The sequence below is a fragment of the Aplidium turbinatum genome, chromosome 12 (genome assembly GCF_918807975.1).
Source record: "Aplidium turbinatum chromosome 12, kaAplTurb1.1, whole genome shotgun sequence".
NCBI lineage: Eukaryota > Metazoa > Chordata > Ascidiacea > Aplousobranchia > Polyclinidae > Aplidium > Aplidium turbinatum.
In genome coordinates, this window is record NC_137483.1 from 15344207 (window position 1) to 15365128 (window position 20922).

The 20922-nt window shown below is 39.1% G+C and overlaps 1 protein-coding gene across 3 annotated transcripts; it reads left to right on the forward strand.

The window, feature by feature from the left end:
• The first annotated feature begins 7686 nt into the window (after positions 1–7686).
• LOC145781124 (uncharacterized) lies at positions 7687–18253 on the forward strand. 3 transcript variants are annotated; one of them, XR_014290702.1, is made up of 5 exons: positions 7687–7976; positions 9312–9443; positions 9577–9811; positions 14291–14467; positions 17867–18253. XR_014290702.1 is itself a non-coding variant. In XM_082592882.1 (4 exons), exons 1-3 carry the CDS (start codon positions 7823–7825, stop codon positions 9807–9809), a joined length of 519 nt encoding a protein of 172 aa, XP_082449008.1. In that variant the 5' UTR covers positions 7687–7822; the 3' UTR covers positions 9810–9811; positions 17867–18253. The 3 variants fall into 3 exon arrangements, 1 of the variants encoding a protein (XP_082449008.1); XR_014290703.1 differs by having other exon boundaries at positions 14291–14463; XM_082592882.1 differs by lacking the exon at positions 14291–14467.
• The last annotated feature ends 2669 nt before the right edge of the window (positions 18254–20922 follow it).

A 20922-nucleotide genomic window follows, 5' to 3' on the forward strand; every position in this document is an offset into this window, starting at 1 on the left:
GCCAACACTTGCAGAAACTCCTACTCATCACTTATTGTTTTAATTGAACAAGTTACATGACAAAATATTATTCCCTTTACGAGTGTGTTTTCCTCTTCACTTTCAGTGCGTAAACACACACACGTCAGTCGCGCATGTATTGCAACATGCTCTCACGCATTGTTTGATTCAATTGTTTTATCATAAAATACAAATACGGTAGCGGCTACTGTACTAACTGTAGGCCTACCTGAACTTGCAGCAAAGTATAAAGTTCAGTTGGATACCTTGGCTATCGAATTCAGCAGAAGGTTCCAAGACTTAAAGAACCTGCAACCGCAGTTTACTATGCTCAGCTCTCCATTCACTACAGAAGTTTATTCAATCCCTGAGGATTTACAGCTGGAACTGCTGGACTTGCAAGCAAATAATGACTTGAAAGAGAAGTTTAAGTCAGATTCATTGCCTGACTTTTACAAGTCGTTGTCTGACGATTTGTTTCCAAACTTAAAAATCTTTGCTGCTAAGTTTTTGACACTGGTTGGATCCACATACATAGCAAACTTGCTCCCAATTAGCAGAAGATTGTGAAAAACTGTGAACAGTTGCACAAGTCTCATTAACTTTTGTGATAATGATTGCATAGCTTTAAACGTAACTGAGTGTGAAATACAAAAATTGTGTTTAATATGAATATATGCGTTTATTTACACACCGGGTAAATTTTCCTACTTTGTAATGAGAGTGTGCGGCCCCCGGCTGCAACATTTTTTTCAAATGTGGCCCTCAGTACAAAAGTTTGCCCACCCCTGGTCTATCTATTCACTTAATTGTTCGTTGTGTCGTAGTTTCAACTCGAAGTTGGCTAAAATAGATTTTATGTTTGAAATCACAGAAAATTTAATGGTCGTTTGGATAACTCGTGAAATGAGAATAAACATTCAACCTCACATTCACTTTTTCGCTACCACGCGTTTTGACTTTGAAGTTGCTTCTCACGCACGGGAAGATAAGTAGTGTGTGACTGTGAGCGTGCTTGCCGTGCGCATCTCGGTTAGTAATTCACGTTCCAGAGAAAGCCGTGCGATCAGCTGCTGTTTTGCTGGCAAGAGCAACGTAGGCTTTTTTTGCTTTCGGCATTCTTTAAGTCCGTTTAAATCAGGGGTTTTTAAACTTTTTTTAACGCGGACCCCTTAAAATTTTTTAGTTTTCATGGACCCCTTTATGGCCTAGTCCGAGAAACTTTTTTGATCAGCATGAATTGGACATAACGCAATAAAATTAAAATGAATTGGTAACAAAATTTATTTCTATTTGAATAAGGATCTTCTGATAATCCTCCTTTTAGGGTGAAACAGGCTGTCAAAGGTTTAGAAGAGAGTAGTAACTATATTTGATTTAAGGTAACAAAATTTGTGTTTCATTAAATTTAAGAAATAGTGAATATGCGGATTGTTTTTCAATATCTTAGATTTAATTTCATTAATGTGAAGGATGCGGCTCTTTGTCTTCAACAAGAACATGAAATTGTGGCTTCGTCTTAAATAGGGCAACACGCATGTCATCCTCTGCATCCAACTGGTTTCAACTCTTTGTTTTGATAGTTACCAAGGACGCATCCTGGCTCACATAAATATGTAGTCGCAAAAGAGATTATAGCAGCCATGGCTTTCTTTACCGAAAGACGATACGCATAAACCTTTCACACTCTTAACCTAGCGTGGCTGACGTCTAGCTTAGCTGCAACTGATAAAATTTTGCAATGTTCAAATAGCGGCAAAAACAACAAACTGGAAAGTGACGTAATAATCGTATGTAACAAAAACAGTGCAATGCGACAACAGTTATGTGGAAACGCCAAACTAGAAATCATCAGCGTTGTTTGAACTTAATCTCTTTCTTTTGAAAAATTTATTCCACTTTTGAAATTATACACTAAGATTTCCATTAGGCCTTTATGGACGCCCCAAAACTAGTTAGCGTACCCCTTGGGGGTCCATGTACCCCAGTTTAAGAACCCCTGGTTTAAATGATGTACCGTAAATCTTTTTTGCTGAGTATTTTATCTTTGAAACACCACTTGTAATTGCCATTTTTGTTGCCCCTCAATCATAAATTTACGAGAGCGCTGCCCCCCTAAAGTCGACGCGTATGCATTTTTCATTGACATATTTATTTTTGTGCTGCTTGAAAGTCAAGATGCCATTTTCATTTTATATAAAAAACAAAGTTTTTTTTAAAAGTACAATTTGACAATCAAATAACAAGCCACATATGGCAGTTAGCGTAAAAAGATAAAACTTACACAAGTTGTTATAACATTGTTCATAAATAAACTGTTAATTTTTTTCTGTCAAATCATTTTCAATTGCAAAATATTAACAAACTTGTGAAGTGAACGCTATTATGTCATTGATCGCAACACATGGTAACTTTACAACAAAATTATAAACATATTTAGTTACTTACGGTAACCTATATTGCACAGAAATGTGATCCTCTATATGTTTCTTTGATGAATACACAAAAAATGTATAAAAAAACGGAGCTGGTATACAAGTCCCCCCCCCCCTTGGTAGACAAAGACAGGACTTCACCCAGTGGCGTAGCTAGGGGGGCGGACCGCCCCGGGCGGCACGTCTGGGGGGCAGCACTTTCAGACAGGACGTTTTATTTTTTTTGTTGATAATGCAAAAGTACACGGAAAATAAAAGCAAACTGAATGACAACGTTCAAAACAGTGGCGTAGCCAAGGCGGAGGAGGGGTTTGGGGGTTACAACCCCCCTTTGGCACGCATGTGATGTCACGATATTGAGAATGATGCTTTCAGTCTCTATGTCTCTAAAACAAAGTTTGCCTAATTTTAAACGAAACTCCATTAAAAGAGCGAGTTTTTGCCAATACCAAACATTTAAATATCTCAGCCAGGAATTAGCAACAAGAAAACATAGAGACTTAGCTTTATTAAGTTACCGAAAAATTCCCAAGAAAACATGATCTTATCCTTTTGCTATGCCACCGGACAGCACCATTTTACAGGAATATTTATACCAGGAGATTTATACCCACATTTTTGTTGAAAATGCTCTCAGAATGCACCAAATCCACCCCCTGCCGCTGGGTGTCGTTTATGGCGAGGACGCCGACATGCTTCGACCGCCGGCCCTTAAAACCCCCCCTTTCAAAATTACTGGCTATGCTACTGGTTCAAAACATACAATAATTCCACTTTAAGTCAATTAAAAAAATTTCATTTTCACATGCTTTTTCTTGAAGGGGCGGCAAAATCTGAATCCGCCCCGGGCGGCACATTCCCTAGCTACGCCACTGACTTCACCAAACATATAGGGTGAAACTGCTTTAGCTTTGCTTTACTGTTCACACACTTCAATCCACATGTTTTGGTCAATTCCTTTTTGTCATGAGTTGCCAAGGGGGGGGACTTGTAGGCTATACCAGCTCCAAAAAAACTTACCAATAGAATCTTTTTTAGCAGGGTAGTACATCCTAAATTGTCGAATTTTTTTTTCTGTCAGCTAGATTGAAATCATCGGTTTCACAGGCCAGTTTTCCACCTTTAGTCGGATTTTGAAATGTCAGTTTTGTTGATGGAGTTTAGCATTGCTGTTGGATTCCAATTTTCTAGACCTGCCGAATGGCAACCTTGCTGCCGACACCGTATTAAAGCAAATCATATCATCAGTTCAGTCAGTGCGGTGTTGCCAAATATTTTTATGTTAGAGATGCACTTGTCAAGTACAACTATAACTATAGTCCAAGAGTAACCCAATTGTTAGACGTTAAAACCAGAGAGTCGAACCGAACCCGAACCGGATTTTTGTAAACCGGTTTTGGTGCGATTTTGTCTGAACCTTAACCGGAACTGAACCGAAAATTTGAGTTAGCTTAAACCCTAACCGAACCCGAACCGGTTGAAAAAAGCGGTTCACTCCAGCATTACGTCATTGTTCGCATTGTGGTAAGTGAAGTTGTACGTAGCATGTTGTTATCTTGGAGGCCACATTGTACGGATGATTTATAGCCTATTCCGTAACACACGATCCACTATCATCGATGCTTTGGAGAGGAATTTTTTGAGGTAAACAACTTCTGTTCTGTGACATCATAGACAATAAGTTTGATTGTAACTTGTGCAACAAACAACAAAGGCAAGTTAATTGAGCAAAGCAGTGTTGAGAACAGTGTTGCCAACCTTGCGGTTTTCACGCCCAATTGGGCTAGTTAGTAGTTGGGCAATAGTAGGCCTAGGCCTAATTTTATCGGACCCGAACCGGAACTTATAAAACCGGTTTTAAGTTTCTTCGAACCTGAACCGGAACTGAACCAAATTTTGAAATAATCTTTGAACCAGAACCGGACCCGAACCGGAAAAATCAAACGGTTCGACTCCCTGGTTAAAACAAGCCCAAAAGTAGTTCGTGTTTAGTCGCCTAATATTTTTTTAAAACTCTGTTATGTTGGGCATATATTGTTTTTTGTTGTGATGTTCAATCAACCAAATAAAAACAAATTGAACCGACAAATGATGGAAATTATCTACTCAGTAGCAATGCAAAACTAGACAGCAAAAATGTCGGCAAACAATCAATCAAGTTTGTTTCAGTTTACTTTCACAATCCGCCTCGATAAGCGATCACTCAGTTCAGTTGGTACTGTGGCAAGTGGCAAATGTACCCTACTTTGAGCACAAAAAGCTACAGAATCAAGCAGCGCTAGTTCGTCTCCGGGGACGTATGACTGTGCGCTGGAGCAAAACGCTTTGAGAATTGATTGATTGAATCTTTATCCTCAGACTGGGAAAGCTTCTTTGAGAACTTAATCTTGGCAGTTTCGCATACTTGTAGAGGCTTTGAATCACTGAGATCGACAGAGTGAAGTTTCTGATCGTTGAAGTGTTGTTACCGAGAAATTATTCCATCCGTTAGGTGACGCTAAATGCAGAGCAGTCCTTAACGTGCGTTGCTCAAGCACACCCCGAGAGTCGAACCAGCGCCGCTTGATCTTGAACTCTTGAAGCTTCTTCTCTCCAGAAGTCAAGGGCTAATCAACTGACTTTTTTTCCATTTAGCGACATCTAGTGGATAGAATAATTCCCCAGCAACAAGTAACAGCTATGCTGCCAAAAACTTTGCTCTCACCCTCTGTCAATCTAGGTCAGGATCTAGATTCTAGCATGGCTACCAAAAGATACGGACTGATTTGTCACATTTTGCTAAGTTTAGGCGAACGTTTAAATAAATTTTTCTAAAAATTAGATTTTTACGCTTTCTTTATGGTACTGTTTTTCCCAGATGACACAATAAGTTTTAACATTCTCACATGTTGAAAAACCAAGAAAATTCGATTTCGAAGATTTTAGTCAGACTGTTAATTTTTGAATAACAATCTGATTTAACGTTTTTCAACTTACTTTTTCTCATTTGCTACTGCTTCCCCAAGGCAACAAAAATGTTTTATATCATTAGGAAACTGCAAAAACATCTCAGAAAATGTCAGTCTAGCACCAGCAGTAGGCTACCTGTAATCAAAATGTGACAAATCAGGTTGCCTCTCCAGATGGCCATGATTCTAGGTAGGCCTAAGCGACCCTTCGTCAATGAGTGGTTCAAAGCCTCTAAATTTATGCAAAACTGCCAGTTATTATCTTAGAATCCGAGCATAAAGATTCAAAACCAACTAATATAGTTTTTGGTTTGCTGGTATCTTTTGCCTCAGCAACTGCAGTCTTTGCAAGCTTTAAGTTCATTTTTGTGTACCAGCAGAGTAGTTCTCATTTTGTTTGGCTAATTTTTTTTTTTTTGATGATTTTACCTCAGACGAAAATTATTGGGATTGATAAATAGATCTATTCTAATTAAGAATTAAGTCCTGAATAGCTCAATTGGTTAGCGCGTCACTTCTGGAACGAAGAAACTTCAAGATCAATAGCGGCGCTGGTTCGACTCTCGGGGTGTGCGCTTGAGCAACGCACGTTAAGGGCTGCTCTCCATTCAGCGGCATCTAATGGATGGAATAATTCCCCGACAACAAGCCTTCAACAATCGGAAACTTCACTCTGTCAATCTCGGTGACCGGGCCTGTGTCAGTGATCAGGGTTGCCAGATGGCCTTTTTTTAGGCCAAATTCCAGAAAACTGGCCTTTTTAAATTGCAGTTGGCTTAAAAAGATTGATGCAAATAAGGCCAAAAAATCTGGCCTTATTTGGCCCTTTTTATGGCTGCAAGTTTTGACCGGTTTAGAAATTATTATTTTAAGGAAATTTAATTTCAATTGTAATATAAATGTATATATCACTTAGAGCCTGACCTATATTCGTTTTAATTTTAATTAGTGAGCAGAGACATAGGTAGAGACGAAGAGAGTAGAGAATGTGTTAGCGGTGGACAAGGCGGTTCTATTAAGTTGCACCTGCCGTAAACCGTAAAGTATACACTTGCCTTGTTTGTTAATGTGATGTGTTTGCATTCCATTTGTGCAATCTCGTCGTATTTTGTTTGCTGCTAAATAATTTCAAAACCGAGTAGGCTATTAGTTTTAGTTCTTATGACATCTTAAACGTATTGATTTCGTACTGGGTTGGTCTGTGAATAAGTTTATTATAAAAGCCTGCGACAACACATTACACTGATTGTTGAACACTCCACGTTTACTTCTGATCCGGTTTGCAATACGCAAAATGCTACAGAACGACAGGGAATCTTTGCATTTGTTTATTTTTGATTTTTTAGATTCGTGGTTTTAAACTTCTATACATCAAATAAGTTTTGATGTGAGTGAAGGCTAATTTTATATTGTTATTGCAAAATTGAATTTTATACATTCTTTCGTTGATACAAACTGTGTTTTATTTTAATAATTCTTCTGTAGTCATGTATAGCACTGAAAATAGTTTCCAATCCTGTAGTTCTAGACATCCCTGGTACATATACTCAATAAGACAAATTCATGCTTATTGCTTAGCTACATGTTCCGAATAGCCCTGTTCATGAATTGAAGTTATAATGGTTTCTAGTTTATCTGCTACTACAGTAATTTTTCATTAATCAAATTATGCAAACAAACCGGTCATTATGCTCTGACAGTGCTAAAATATTATCTGTCATATTTGATCGTAAAATGGCATTTTCAAAAAAATATTTCAATTAAGTTGTTAGCGTTTATTTAGCCTTAGAAGTAAATAAAAAATTTGCCCTTTTTTTGGCCTTATTTTATAATGGATTTGGCCTTACTATAGCTGGAGTATCTGGCAACCTTGTCAGTGATTCAAAGTCTCTACAAGTATGCGAAACTGCCAGGATTAAGCTCTGCAAGAAGCTTTCCCAGTCCGAGGATAAAGATTCAATCAATCAATCAACTAACAAACTTTAATATCGACTTTTTTAATCAAGGTTTTTGTTTAGGCTGTGGCTATATTCACACTATATACTAGTGTAAAAATAGCCTCAATAGTGTTTCCAGATAAGGTATTCTGCCCTAATTTGAGAAAAGTTTAAAGCTGTTGAACCTTATTTCTAACCCTTACCTTAAACCTTCCTAACTTTAATCCTAACTTTGGCAACACCTGATTTTAACCATGGCAACAAGTGTGTAAAAATAGCCACTTTGTTTTTTTTTAGTACTCATTCCAACTTGGCCTGATAGAATTGAAATATTTTATAACTTGTTTTTATCTTTATGCAAAGAAATGGCCAGGTAGACTCAAGCATATTTGTTATGTTGTAATACCATGTCATTTAACTTGTTAATCAATCAATATATCTTTGAAAAGTGCAAGTGTTAAACAAAAGTTTCTTATTCTTGGTGGATGAAATGAATTGAATCATGGTGCTCACACAGATGCACATCATTGCATGCATACTGGCAGGCTCATCACTCTTTCTGAATATATGTTTTAGTTCAAACTTTATTCCTGTGGAAGAAATGACAATTTCTGGCTATGGGTTATATTTGCTGCATGCTGTCTGTAACTTTGCTGGCAAGTATTATGTTAATGTTTCATTAGTAGTTGCTGATTTTGTTGTTTAAAGCTAAATCTATGTTGTTACTATTGTGCATGGGAATAAGACAAAAGTACTGATAAGTTCAATGCAAATGTAATGCCATATAATTCACTGAGCTGGTGTACAAGTCTCCCCCCCGCCCCCCCCCCCGGTAAAAAATACTATGACATCTAAACAGGAATTGACCAATACATATGGATTGAAGTGTGTGAACAGCAAAGGTAAAGTAGTTTCACCCTATATGTTTGGTCGATTCCTGTCTTTGTCGCCATGGTACTTTTATACCAGGGCGGAGACTTGTACACCAGTTCACTGAAATTATTTGTCCGCCCCATTAGCTCAGTGGTTACGCGCCCGGCCTAAGATCACGTGGCGCTGGTTCAACTCTTGGTGTGTGCGCTTGAGCAATGCATTTCAGGACTGCTCTCCGTTCAGCGGCACCTAGTGAATGGAATAATTTCACGACAACAACATTTGAATAATCGGAAACTTCACTCTGCCAATCTCGGTAACCGGCCCTGTGTCAAAAGGTTCTGCAAGTATGCAAGACTACCAGGAATAAGCAATCAAGGCTTTGTCAGTGCGAGGATAAAGATTCAAAACCAACCAACATCCTAGTTTTAGTGTTATAATGATAATTCATTTGGTGTTGCAAGCACTGAGGTGCCTTTTCACTATTCTGATGTATATTGTAGCCTATATACATAATGCTTAATGCAGTTGCTATTCACTTTGGCTATCAGCTTCTTTTTCATTCCTTTCCTTATCTTAGTTAGCAACAATAACTATGATATTAGTAATATATAATAACAGCCTTTACAAGAAGAGATAATATTGAAAGCACAACATAAAAAAATTTACAGATACATAGATATAATACTTGAAACATACATGGTGCAATAGTACTAGCACTTGATATAATAGGCTATAATATAAAACGACTCCAAGGTAGCCTAAAGTTTAATTTGTTTCATTTTATTTATATAATATATATATGGTACTTAATACTATCTGAATCCTTTACTTTTTAACTATATTTGATTTAATTCGCTCTGCTTTGCTTTTTTGCTTAGCATTGAGCACTTTTTGTAGTATTAATAGTTTTCATTGTTTTTATATACTTAATACCATATCGCCAGCTTAAAACTGTTAGAAGTGTAAATATATTGCTAGCTGATTTATTTTTAAGTTTCCTGTTTTGTAATATTAACATTGAATGTAACACAAATTCATGTGTACATTTTATGCTCATATGTTTGTACTTACAAATTATTTTGCATGCTATTTTAAATGGCATTCTTGTGTTTCAGCTCAAGTATGTCTTTTAAATATCCTGTTAATCCTTTTTATGGAGTTGGCGCTTACCGATCGGATTGCAAGACAAGCACATATCGATGTTACTTATTTCCCTCAATACGTTCACAATTTTATGCTTTCAGCATGTAAGTTGGGTTATCTTGTGCTTGTTGTAAACACATCATTGATTTCTTAATTTGTAGAATTTACATGAGAGATATGACTAAAGACATTTTCTAATACAAAATTAAATTATTGAAACATACAATGCATTTTCAGTGTTGTTCTCTCTAGTTCGATTTGTACTTCCTGGTCCATTGAAATATTTTTCACGATTTTTCAAGCTGGGTGTTTTCCTCAACTTGTCGGGAATAGTTGTGCTTGCTGTTGATAGTCTCCTGCAATCTTATGTGTTTTACAATGAAAATATTCCTGGGGCAGTTGCAGAGATTGTTGAACAAAGTGTACAGCATCCTGTTAAGACTGTGCCTGTAACTACAGCAATGAGATAAAGGTGGGAAAATTTTGCATGTTTTCTTGTTTACTAAATCAAATGGTATATGTATAATATATTATGATTGAAAAATGCATTACCTTAAAAAAGTCATCATATACAGTATTCATAGGCGCCGACTTTTCAAAAAACTTTGGGGGGCGAGAAAGGTGATGACGTCATAAACAACGCTATTTTACTCAATTAAAATAGTCTTTGATTAAGCTTACTGTCTTGTTTATTGACACCTAGGTCGCCAACCGAATTTATTAAAACCGCTGCTTGAAACGATTAGTTTTACGTATGTAGTACGCCTTGTCGTAAAAATTTTGATATTGTTAGCTCGTAATTGGAACAGTTGGAAAACAAGCCGATTCATTTCCTTTTCGTGCGAGTGAATAACAACGACCAAGACATTGAAGCTACGGTATCAGTTTTATTCACCTCGTATCGCTCGTTTAGGTCAGGGGTCCGCAAACACTGGGTCGCGACCCAAATTTGGGTCGCGAGACCATTCACAGTGGGTCGCAAAACGGTTTAAAATTACCATAAATATAACTTGTATGTCAAAAATAAATGCAATCATATAGTCTTTGATGTGCTGAGTTTCGTACAATTTGGTAGGCTACAAGAAAATTTATACTTTCGATTGTAGTACAGTAGTTAAGCCCACGGTTATATATATAGCCTGGAAGACAGCTTGAGCCAGGGCATGAAAACTCTCTCAGCTTAGGCTATCTCCAGAACTGGCGACTGAAACTTAGCGAAAACAAAACTTTGGCGGCAGTTTTCCACCTATAGCCTACAGTCGGGAAGTTGATCGTGAGCTACATGTTCAGAACAATGGAAAACCTCTGACCTTCTGCCCCGAACCAGAATATCTTGGGGTGACACTAGACAGATCGTACACATACCGCAAACTTTTGGTGTCACTGCGCAAGAAACTCACATCCCACGCTGCACTACTCAAGCGCCTGGCAGGCCACAGCTGGAGGGCGAGGGCTGACACTTTGCGTATAGCAGCCTTAGCCCTTGTCTACTCTTCAGCAGAGTACTGTGCACCCGTTTGGTGCTGCAGTGCACACTGCCATAACATCGGCACTTCCATAAACAGCGCCCTGCGCACAGTTACCGGATGCATGCGTCCCACACCATTGGATAATTTTGCCATTCTCGCTGGCATCCAACTTTCTGAGCTTCGTCACGAAGAAGCCACTCTGTTTCTTAGCCGACGAGCACTAAAGCCTAACCATCTTTTCCACCACAAGATCTCTGCTTCCCCAAACCAGCACCCCAGTCGACCGAAGTCAAGACAACCATTCGTGCCAGCCGCTCAACTTCTGATCAACGCAGCAGATGAACTTCATCTCTGCGGCTACTTGGGCAAACTATAAATGGAATTCTGAAAGGAAGTCAAGTACCACCGGACTTCATTCGTTCATCCCCAACGCCGACACATGCCCCATCGGCCTGACACTACAAAGACAAGCATGGGTGCGCCTCAACCGTCTTCGTACGGGCGTCGGGCTTTTCCGGTCAACCATGCGCCATTGGGGAATTGGCCTCTTCCTCCTCCTGTGAATGTGGTGCCGAGGAACAGACCGCAGTCCACATCATCAATAACTGTACCATCTTCAAGCCACCTAACGGAGTGGAAGGTCTGCGTGTCGTGGATGATGAAACTAAATACTGGCTTCTCTCTAATAGCCTTCCAGTGTAGTCCGGGAACATTTTGAGTCTGGGCTGGTAAAAGGATAGAGTAGACCCTCAGCCCCAGAGGCTTGCACGACGACGAAGTGCACGGTTAATAGGTCCACCCGCTTATTAAGCCCCATTTGGTCCATTCCGGAATTACTGAAGGTATAGGAGTGGTAGAAAATTGTCTCCCGCAGCCAAAATCGTCCGGTCCAGATGTGGCCTTAATAAGTGGGGACGACCGTATTGGAATTGATATTAATTTGCAAAGTGTTTTGCGCAAAATTATATGCTTCCGAAACGTTTGGGTCGCGAAGACTTCGAACGATTGCTTTTTGGGTCGCACCAAAAAGTATTTGCGGACCCCTGGTTTAGGTAACTACTTACGTTCAAAGCGCTAACAACGGCGAAGTGTTTTCTTTTCTGTTTTTTTATCGAAAGTCTTTACAGTCTTTTATATACTCGAGTATAGGTCGAGATGTTCGCAAGTGATTGTCACCTCAAAAAGACAGGTTCAACTTATACACGGGACAAGCTATTGTCTCCAGCTCGGCACTTTTCAAAATAAACGCATTTTTACTGCCGCAAAATCATTGCGGACGTAGATTACGGAGTTTGAAATGGCGTCGTCCTAAGTAAAAGTTTTGAATACCGGTACGTTTATTTGCAGTGATTCGAACTTAATTTTCAAATTTAATGATTTCTTGTCAATTCTAAACTTTTTGCAATATGCTAAGCTCACTAGAAAAAAAAAACAGCGGAAAGAGCTGTTTTAAGAGATCGATTTTTTTATTTTTGCGTGTAGGATATAATTGTTCTTATTACGTAACACGCGATGATCGTTGAAGTCGGTGTCAAACCTAAGCGGCCGCATAAAACAACGATGCCAGGTTAGCTAAGTGACAATAGTAGTAAGAGACGTCGTTTATGCAGGCAATATCTGCGACCAAGACCATTAACTTTTCTTTTATCGGTTTTCGATTTAATTCTCACACATTGCGAACAAAACAATGCGTTCTGTTGAATCATAATTGATCTCACAGCGGAAAGACCTCGTTGAAAATAGCACTTCTACTTTAGCTGGTTTACTTAATATTGCAGTGAATAGTTACGTGACTATTCCAGCAGCGTAAGTTACTCTACCATCTACTTTGAAATTTCCATACCGTATGAGAAAGTCATGCGATCAGCTGCTGTTTTGCGGGCAAGAGCAACGTGGCCTGTTTTTCGCTTTTGGCATTCTTAAAGTCTGTTTAAATGATCTAAATCTCTTTCGCGAAGTGTTTTATCTTTGAAACACCACTTGTAATAACCATTTTTGTTGCCCCTCAACCATAAGTTTACGGGGGGCGCCGCCCCCCGGCCCCCCCGGAAGTCGGCGCGTATGACAGTATTATATAGTGAATGTTACCATATTTCATACCACATAATATTGTCTTGTACAGATAATTTGGCACTATTTTGGGTTTGCTTATTTTTGGTGACTATTGCCAAATGTGTTCACTGTCCCAACAGACATTTCTTTGTTTGTGAGAAAATTTCAAAATTGATCAAACTAAACGACTAATAATTTACTAGAATACGTAAATACTTTATTACTTAAATAATATTTTACTTTGCCAATTTTGATTTGCTGCTAACTTTTTTATGCTTTCATGAACTGAAGTTGGCCTTCAGACTTCAGAGATATAAGCTAGTCTATAACTGAGTGTCAATGAAAACACTATGTGTATTGAGGAGATAAGGATATTCTGGCATGACCTACTTGGCACAAGACTAGGGTTGTAAAGGGGTGGAAAGTTTCCGGGAATTTTGGAAACTTTCCTGGAAACTTTCCGGGAATTTTGAAGGACCCGGGAATATTGGGAATATTGGGGAATTTTCATTTGGCATTTATTATGTTTAAAAAATTTGTTAAATATTTCATCAATGAGAAAAAAATATCAAAAACCTATCTTAAGCATTTCTTATTTTCTTTAATTACTATAAACACTAATTTGGTGTTAATTAAGAATGAGGCTTATGCACACTTTTTCAATATTTAAAAAAATACTGATCAAGTGATCATATTTGGGAACACTCACACCAAGGTCCGCAATAGGCTCGCAAATGAAAGGATGGACAAACTAGTATCAGTCAGGTCAAACTTGGCATTGTTTGAGCCCTGTGAAGACAAGTCAACTCAAATTGAAGTTGACTCTGAAGTTGATGACGCTGCCAGAACAGTCATTAGTACGGTACATCATCTGAAGTAGCCGAGCAGGAGGAGATGCTAACCGGCAGCAACTAGAACAACGACTTTGTAACTGACTCAGTATTGTTTTTCTTTGTAAAAAACAGATTGGTGATGATTCATTTTTGGAGTTATTAAACTAAACCATGTGTTTGTATGTTCTTAAGTATTTTAGTTATACATAGTACTTTTATTCTAAACAGTGTGAGGCCATTATTTGCCTGTTTCAACATCAAATTAAGATTGTTTTGAATGTTTCCGAAAATTCCCCAAAATTCCCGTTGATTCCCAAAATTTCCATGGAAAGTTTCGGCTCTGAAAATTCCCGGGAATTTTGCAACCCTACACAAGACCGCTGCTGACCTGTCACAACCCCACACCCACAGCATGGTATATCTCATTGGCATGACCTTTCACAGCCCCATTGCTGACCTGACCTGTCACAACCCCACACTTGGTAGGTATATCTCATTGGCATGAATTTTATTTTATACGATAAGCACATCATACCCTGCATTGATAGTTTTTTAATTTTTACCAATATTGAACTCTTATTCAATCTTTTTCACTAGGTACTTGTGATGTGAAAGTTGTCCAATGTATGTTTGAAACAAGAAAATACAAGCTTGCAAACAAATAAAAAAGCTAACCTACAACTGGAAGCAAGTTGATGTCACAGTTATACGTAGTGCTTTGTGATTGAACGAAATTGTTTGGATGTTGTAACAAAATCAAACATAGGAAAGTTGGTATTGAAATACAAATTATTTTTATTTATATATATATTTTGGTTTCGAACAGCATTTTCATTTGGTTTCGAACACCTTATATAGTTTCTGGAGAGAGTTAGCTTTCTTGTACCAAAGACAGGCAAGACACAACAATGCAACAGGGTTGAGCATTATAACAATATATTAGGCTTAGTTCATAAAAAGTTAGGCTACCTTCAAGAAGTTGAAATTTATTGCATTTTTATAAATAGTTTCAGATTCATGATGAGGGCTTAAGTTAAGCCGAAAACATTCGACTGTAAAAACTATTTGTAAATATGTAAAATATATTGTTATAATGCTCAAGCCTGTTGTATTGTTGTGTCTTGCCTGTCTTCATTACCTATTAATTTTGCAATATTTAGTTTTGAAGTTAATTTTAGCACTTCCAATGTACCGTATCGTATTGCGCCAGCATATCGCATTGTAGCTTAATTGCATTTTAAATAGGAATAGCTTTCATACCAAATGAGCAGGTGCAATGCCAAACAGGTTTTCCACAGCCAAGATTTAACTAATTTCCCACGTTATCAGTGAGCTTTGCACTGAAACCACTGAAATGAACTTGCACAAAATTGAAATCTATAGCCTACAAGCGTATATCCTATGTTAATGACCAGAGTGCTGTAAGCAAAAAAGTTGACAACCCCTGGCTGACTCAGACTAATGTCACTTGTAAAGGTTAATATACCAAGCTCATGATAAATCTCATTTTTGGCCGGGTCATTTTAATACCAAGCTGGCCTCTTTAGTAAACTACCATGCGGGCCTCTTAAGTATCAAGGAAAGCTGTGGCGGGTCACACCAATAAAATTTTAAATTGGTTGACTCTTATGATGGAAAAAACATTCAGTTCGTTCCCAGTAGCCAGTGTACCAAGTTGTTCCTGGCAGTTTTTAATCAGATGTAGAGGTTTTAAATCACTGACGCAGGGCCGGTTTGTGGGATTGGCAGGGTTAAGTTTCCAGTAGTTGTTGAAGTGTTGTTGTCTGAATTATTTAGTCTACTAGGTACCTATGAATGGAGAGCAGTCCTGGAATGTGTTGCTCAAGCGCACACCCCGAGAACCGAGCTAGCGCCGCCAGATTTTGATTCGGGCGCTTAACCACTGAGCTAACTTGTTCAACAAATTTGTGATCGCAGTGTACTGTATGTTAGGGAACGTTCAAATATTATGTAACGCTTTTTTCCGAATTTTTGACCCCCCTCCCCCATGTAACGCTTTTTCACTACGAATTCAGCACAAAAAACTACCATTCCATACTCGAAAGCGTTACGTAACGTTTTGCTTGAACCCCCCTACCCCCGATGTGACGCTAACGTAACGCTTTGCATAAACCCCCCTCCCCCTTGAAGGAGTTACGTAATATTTAAACGTTCCCTTATCGCAATAGGCGCAAATAAAAACACGATTATTATTATTACTGCAGGCCTGCGGCAACAGTAACTATTCATCTCAACCATAGGCGCCTAAGCTGTGGGGGCCAGGCCCCCACGCATATATCTGCGGTACCCGGTCAATTGGTCAAAAGACAATTGGTTGACATTCATTTGGTCGACAGACATTTGGTCGACAGGACGTTTGGTCGACAGACAATTAGTCGACAAGATATTTCGTCGACAGGACATTTGGTCGACAGAACGATTCATTTTAGGGTTAGGGTTAACTAACCCTAACCTAGCCCTAACCTAACTCTAACCCAAATGTCCTGTCGACCAAGTGTCTTGTCGACCAAATGTCTTGTCGACCAAACGTCTTGTCGACCAAATGTCCTGTCGACCAAATGTCTGTCGACTAATTCTCTGTCGACCATACGTCCTGTCGACCAAATGTCTGTCGACCAAATGACTGTCGACCAAATGTCTGTCGACCAATCGACCGGCCACCATTTCTGCGTGGGAGCAACTTTTTATGCTGTATTGATACATAAACAATAGATGAACTAGCGATCGGCAGCAGGAAAACATTTTTAAATGCAAACTGCAACAGCTTCGCGATAAATAATCACTAGAACGAGTAGCGATGCTACAATCCCACCCCAGACAAAAAAAAATCTGTCATTTTTAGATTGATTTAACGTCTACGTTGAATCAATGTAAAAATGACAGATTTTGTTGCCTGAGACATAGCAAAAATCTACCATTTTGCTTCAATGTCATTGAAGCTTCGATTCAATGTCATCAGATGTGGAATGCACCCAAAAACAACAATACATAATTTGCTACGTAGACGCAGCGTTTAGCTTAATGCGCTTGCAGACAGACTCGATGTCGCTTTCGAAAGTCGAAACCTTTGCAGAGAATTGTCGCGGCAGTAAATCGCTCGCTGTGAAAATGAACTTGAAGTCTCGGCCCGAGGTAACCACTAACCAACGTAACAAGGGCTGGTACAAACCGCATTGCGCACACGCGGCATAATCAACACAACAACGGACTCGCGCAAACTGCATGGCGCACACACGACCGTTGCCATAAAAACCCGATCAAAGGCGGGAATATGCGCATCTTTTGTTTCATCTGCAACACGAAAACGGGCGTGTTACAGCGAATTGAAACTTGAAAGCAGGTCAGCCATAAGTTGCGATATTGTAGTGAAAAGGGAGCAATGTCAAGTCGAAAGCATAATCAAACGTCTCTCCGTAACTATTTTTCAAGGGCTGTTTACGGATGTCAGCAACTTTTAAATTTATTCAAGGTGACGTGCTGTTGAATTGATGTAAACATTAATGATTTTTCTTTCAACAGGTATATTTTCAAGCGTATGATCAAGTTAGTATTTGCATTCCATTTACATTATACCTTTTAGCAAACCTTTTCGTCTCTTGTTTCATGCTAATAAATCTAGTTCATTGCTAAACTTTATGTTGCGCTTAGCTTAAAGAGTCGCAGTCCATCAACCGCTAGCCCACGCAGACGCATGGCATGTGTTTTGGTCGAGTTTTGTTTATAATAATTAACGGTAGGTCGAACGTAGCGATAACTCCGAGTGTGGCAATAAAAGCAATCCTAGTGTGACGACATAATTACGTCATCCATTGCGTGACATTTCGCTGAATTTACGTTGCTGCTGATGAAACACGCTTTTGCCCCCCACGGCCAAAAAAATAGTTAGGCGCCTATGATCTCAACTTCTACACCCCATATTCTTCGTCCCGAAGCTTCAAAAAAATTGTGGTGATGCAACAAGAAGTTTTGTCAATGTTTTCAACTTCCCGGTCAGAAGTAAACTATTACTTTGTGCCAGGGGCAGACCCAACAAGTGGACTTAGGGCTAGGGGGGCGATTTCAACAAAACACAATTACTGTATTTGTAAGTCTACAACTCTACATTAATACGATCTTGCCAATACACCGTAACTAAAGTTACTTTCTTTTTAGTGTTTTAGGTGGACGATCACCCCCGGATCCGCCACTGCTTTGTGCCTGACTAAACCAACCCATTAGGTCTTAGGATGTAGCTGGATATCGCATTTGAATAACTTTAAGATATGCCCACCTGGAACTACAATTTGATTAGTATTTTTGGTTATACTTGTATGTTAATATTTTCCCTGGGCCGCACATAACAGCGTGGCTGGTCGCTTGCGGCCTGCCAGTTAGTGACTCATGGTCTAAGCTTTATAGCCCATGTTTATTACAATTAGAGACAATATATCTAAATGTTAAAACATCTCTATTTTCAGGCGATTTTTCTGGTGTGTCTTCACTTTTAATGTGTGTTGTTGCTATTATTGCTATCGATACAAGGTGACAATACAACTTAAATTACTTGTAGACCATATGAGTGATTGATTGTGAGTAGGCTACCCTCAAACTGAAAAAGCCTCTTGCCAAACTTACCTATTTCTGTAGTTTTGCATAACTTAGTTGTAGAGGCTTTGAATCAATGGTGCAGGCCTGGTAACTGAAATTGGTAGTGAATTTTTTGGTTGTCGAAGTGGTAGGCTTCTGCTGAGTGGAGAGTAGGCTATTTCACAAGGAAGGCACTTTAACATGCAGATATCCAATCCAACCACGAACCAATGAGATGCTACGTTATCTGTCTAATTGTGACCATTTCAGCATTCAGCCAGAGAATTACATGTAATTATTACTTTGAACTTTGTTTGGTAATTACAGAAGAAAAAAGACCTATAGCAGAGGTGGGAATCAAACCCACGTCAATGTAATGACTACCACCGCCCTAACCCAATGCGCCAAGTCAACCGATGGCAAAGCATTGATTTAATTTAGCTAGCATTTGCGTTTTTCCTTTATTCTTTCTAGACGCAACCTTGAAGACGTCATGAACAGCGTAGCTTCTGATTGGTTTGTGGTTTAGTAGAAATCTGCTTGTTAAAGTGCCTACCATTTCACAAGATGTCTCAGACAACCACTGTATCTGGTCAGATGGTTGGCTTTGAATCTTTTGATTTGTAGGCCTACCGGTTCTGGTAAAGGTCGGGACCAGATGCAGTGGTTGTCTGAGGCATAGCTCAAAGGGGAAGCCACTGTATCATGAAGAAATTCTGCCAAAACCCAATGACTGCAATGGCACCGCCAATCGATCAGAACATGTTAAGAGGCTCCCGTCCAATTGGGACTCTTCTAGTATTCAGCCAGAGAGTTGATCCTTATTTTGAACTTTGTTTGGAAATTAGCCTACATTAGAAAAATGTGTTGGAGTCAAACCCAGGTCATCGAAATAACTACTTCCTAGCCCTAATCACTAAGCCAAGCAGCTGACGGCGAAATCATCACATAATTAAAAAAAAAACACTTAAGGCATAGGCTCAGGGCCGGATTAAGGCGGGAGATGACGGGGCTGCAGCCCCAAGCCCACCGATAGCAACTTACTAAGAGCAAATGACATGCTTATTATCAGGATCGAAAAAACGAATGCTAACTGTGTAAACCAGTAGCACGCCTCCCCATGGGGGTGTCAGCTAATTTTCAAGGGGGCGCGAGACCTAGCGTGCATCAAGTTTTGAAAGCAATGACGAACAATCACAAACTAAAGAAACAGCCAAGGGGTTTATCTTGTCAATGGAAAAGCTTGAAACCGTTATTTTAATTGAGTTATGATCGTGCATAATGGAGCGGTTTCATAAAACTGGTCGGGCGCTGCAGGATAGCAAAATTGTTTTGAATAAGGCAACAAATTTGCTTCAGGGTCTACATGACTTTGTTCAAACATTAAGATACCAATTTCAAGAATTCGAAGAAATTGGTAGCATTGGCATTGGGCCATGCCCCCCCCCCCCCCCTAAAATGTTTTAGTAGTTAACGACGTAGATTAAGGCATTGAATATGTTTAATATGTTTTGGATTGCACTGTCAAAGCAATTAACAATGTTGTTTTATAGACTATAAAAGCCAATACAAAATACATGGCCCAATCCACCTACCCCACCCCAGGTATGCCAATGTAGCATAGTGTTCTGTAAGCCTATTATAGTGAGAAAGAAATGGATAAAGTCTAAACTAAAACCATACTGGGATATCATGAAGACGTCTGGGATATCAATGGCCAGTGGTTGGGGGTTACAACTCCCCTTTTGGCGCGCGTGTAACGTCACGATATTGAGAATAATGCTTTCAGTCTCTTTATGCTTGGGAATGATGCTTTCAGTCTAAAAAAAATTGCCCAATTTTAAACAAAACTGCATTAAAAGAGCGAGTTTTGCCAATACCAAACATCTCAACCAGGAATTAGCAACAATAAAACATAGAGACTTAGCTGTATTTCCGAAAAATGCCGAAGAAAACATGATCTTATTCTTTTGCTATGCCACCTGACAGCACCATTTTACAGGAATATTCACACCCACATTTTTGTTGAAAATGATCTCAGAATGCACCAAATTCAAAGTAATTTTTCAAAATTTTCTGGGGGAGGCCCCCCAAACCCCCCACCGCTGAGTGTCGTCTTAGGCGAAAACGCCGTCGTGCTTCGCCCGCCGGTTGTCAAACCCCCTTTCAAAATTTCTGGCTACGCTACTGTCAATGCCCCCTCCACCCTTGAGAAAATCTTGCGTACGCCACTGGCTGTCATCATTATATTGAGGAAATTTCAAGAAAGAAGAAAAGAAAAGTATGCTTGGATAGCGAAGGCAGATCTGAAGACACATCACTTGATCCATCGAGCAGATTTAAAGTAGACTCATATTTGCCAATCGTTGACCAAATTATTTTGTAAGTTATACGAAATCCCGAACAACCAATCACTGCTTGAAGAGATGATTTCTTTTTTCTGCACTGCTAAAACAACACCATTTTAACAGCTAATGCAGTAAACTAAAGAAACTCAAATGTTTAGATTCATCAATGAAAATGAGTTTATGTATGCATTTCCTAACGTATCTGTTGTAGGCCTACTAAGAATGTATCTTTGTCTGATGATTTCTAATTGTTCAGGCGAGCGCTTGAAAGAGTAAAGAATCAACTGCGTTCAT